General features: G+C 64.9%; 1 protein-coding gene across 1 annotated transcript; it reads right to left on the bottom strand.

Moving 5' to 3' along the window:
- Window positions 1-351: 351 nt before the first annotated feature.
- On the bottom strand, window positions 352-2,050 carry LOC113405510 (phosphoglycerate mutase 2; the record flags this gene model as incomplete). The annotated part of the gene is made up of 2 exons (XM_026646731.1): window positions 352-564; window positions 1,870-2,050. Coding segments are annotated over 2 exons (351 nt in total), but the record flags the coding sequence as incomplete, so codon positions are not given.
- Between the last annotated feature and the right edge of the window lie 956 nt (window positions 2,051-3,006).

Raw genomic sequence — 3,006 nt, 5'->3', positions numbered from 1 at the left:
TTGACAGGCCCTGAGTTCCCAGGGGTGCCAAGCACCAAACTTTCCCTTTGCCACTGGGCGAGGGCCCCCAGGCTGTGTCAAGTGAGGTCCACCCCAAGCTGGATCACCCAGGCTGTAGGTGGACCCCCTACATACCCCTCTCCCCTCCTGGGCTACATACCCCCCCCGGCCGGGCCCCGCCCCCCCCCCCCCCCCCCCCGCAGGAATACCTCCCCCCCCCAGCTGTTCCAAGCCCCAGCCCCCCACCACTGGGCTACATACCCTCCCCAGGCTGTACCAGGCCCTGAGGCCCCTGTTCCACACGCTGCGCCAGGCCCTGAGGGCCCCCACGCCCACACTGATCTCACTCAGTCGGGTTTCACGGGTTTATTGCCCTAGCTGCTCTCCCTCCCCTTCACTTCTGGACCTTGCCCTGGGCCGCCACAGCCTCCATGGCCTTGCGCACGGTCTCCTCGTCACCCAGGAACTGCATGGGCTTGGTGGGCTTCAGGCTCTTGTCCAGCTCGTACACGATGGGGATCCCGGTCGGCAGGTTCAGCTCCATGATGGCGGCGTCAGACATCCCTGTGGGGAGAGCGGGGGCGGGGACGGTCAGACAGGCCCATGGCTCCTGCTGCCTCCCTTGCTGCCCACTGGGGCTGCCCCAGCACAGAGACATCAGGCACTTTCCCACTGCACAGCAACAAAGTTACAGCGCCTCCTGCTGGCAGAGGCAGAAACACAGCCAGTGAGGTGGCAGTGCCGGCTGTGGGGGGAGACCCCTTGCCACTCCAGCCCCAGTCTGTCCCAGCAGGGGGCACTATGGGGGGTGGGGCAGGGCGCTGGCTGTGGGGGGAGCTTCTGGCTACTCCAGCCCCGGCCTCTCCCAGCACAGGGCACTGTGGGGAGTCCCCTGAGGAGCTGCCTCACATCTCACAGGCTGGGTCGTGCAGCTCCATCCGCCTGCATCTGAAAAAGCTCCTTGGAATCCCTCAGTGACCTTTAGGGCCGGGGCTCACAGAGGCCAGGGAAACCAAATCCCAGCGTCAGAATTGGAGGGGGGAGGCTGGTCAGCGTGGAAACCAGACCCCTCCCAGAGCCTTGAAATGTGACGCCCGCCTCAAAATAGCAACAACCTTCTGTGGCAGCCGGTCATGGAGCTGCCAGCTCCTACTCCCCCCTGCCCCACGAGGCTCACTTGGGCCTTGGATACGCGGCGTACCCATCCCGGGCTGCACCTGCGCCGGGCTGGGAGTCGCTCACTGCGGGTGCTGCACCAGGGTCCTCACCTGCCTGCTGATCAGACCTCCCAGCCCCAGACCGTCAGCCTCATGATACAGTGGGGGAAACTGAGACACAGAGGGGGTGGAGGAGTTGCCTCCCGGACTCCTGATGCCCATATTAGACCTAGCCCATCTCTAGCTACAGGTCCCAGGGTGGATAAGACCTGCTGCCCCTACAGCCCATCCCAGCTGGCTGCTGTGTGGCTTAGAGCCTTTAACCAGATCATGGGGAGGGGGAGAGCTTGGGGGCACCTCCCTGCTGGGTCCCTTCTAGTCGCATTGCAGCTCCTTTCCTGGCACTCCCTGCCCCCCTTCCTCGCCAGGCCCCCTGGCAGAGCAGTCTCCTGCCCACTGGCTGGGAAACCAGTCCCCACGGCTCGCTGGCAGCCCTGCTAATCACCCTGGGGACCCTCTCTCCCCCAGAGCAAGGTGACAGGCAGGGAATTTCCAGGAGGAAGATGGGGACCGGTTTGGCCCCCATGTCCCCAGGAGCAGACGCCAAGGCTAGAGGGAACGAGCCCTGGGGACCTTACAAAGGGCGCATAGCTAGGAGAGCATGGGGCCTGGCACCCGGCCCAGCTAAAGGTCACTCATCAGGGGGATGTACCCTCCAGGTGCTTGACGATGCCGCGCAGGCTGTTCCCGTGGGCGGCGATCAGCACCCTCTTGCCGGCTTTGATCTGGGGGACAATCTCCTCGTTCCAGAAGGGCAGGGCGCGGGCGATGGTGTCTTTGAGGCTCTCACACGTGGGCAGCTCCCCGGGCTTCAGGCCTGCGTAGCGCCTCTCCTAGGGGGCAGGAGAGACACCCTGGTAGCGCTAGGGACACAAGCCCCACTTGCCCCAACAGCCCCTCCCCAGGGTCTCCAGCCCAGGGGCAGATGCGATGGGGGGGGCACAATCGGGCTGGACACCTGGGTAACAACGAACATTTTAACATGGGAGGGGAACAGCCCCCACCCCCCAGCCTCCTGCCCTCCCGGGGCTCAGCCAGAGGCAGGAGACTGGGGTGGGGGGATTTTCTAATCAGAACCAAAGCTGGGCTCAGCCCAGAACCCAGCGTGAGCCTGTTGCTTGAAGGGGTTGGATTACCGGGGTCTCCTCGCTAGCCCCTTCCCACAGTGTATGAGCTGCCCTCCCCCACCACGCAAGGCATCCAAACCTCCCACCCAGATTGGCACCCCGGGGCCCGTACCACCCTCTCCCCAGCTTCGCTCCCAGAGGCAGATCCAGCCTGGTGGCTTCTGGCAGGGTGGGATCCTATTTCCTGCCCCCCCCCCCCCAACCCCACAGCAGGGATTAGCCAGACAATGGCCCTAGCAGACTATTTACCCTGCAGGGACAGGCTGGCTGGCTGGGGCCATCACCCCTCCTGTGGCACGCGGGGGGTGGGGGGTGGGGGGGGTGGTTTGTGAGGCCATGCACAGGGACTCCACTGTCAGCCCGACCCCATGTGTGGCCCTGCTGAGATGGGCCAGCTGTGCTCGAGAACAATGGATCAGCCTGACCAACTTGCCCAAGGGGTGGGGGTCTCCCCAGCCTGATGCCCCCCAGCACTGAGATGGGGATTCTGGAGGGCTGCCCCAGAGAGCTTTGCCAGTAGCCACGGGGCTGATGCCCATCCTGAAGGCCCTGTGCCCGCCGGCTGGGTGGGGGCTTCGTGCCACAGACCCGGTGTCTGTGCCGGGAGAGGTCAGGCAGCAGCTGCACCAGCCCAGCTGCTTGGTGAGAGCCTCAGGCATCTC

The sequence above is a fragment of the Terrapene carolina genome, unplaced genomic scaffold (genome assembly GCF_002925995.2).
Source record: "Terrapene carolina triunguis isolate 2854851 unplaced genomic scaffold, T_m_triunguis-2.0 Scaffold40328, whole genome shotgun sequence".
NCBI lineage: Eukaryota > Metazoa > Chordata > Testudines > Emydidae > Terrapene > Terrapene triunguis.
This window is presented reverse-complemented; position numbering and strand designations above follow the sequence as displayed.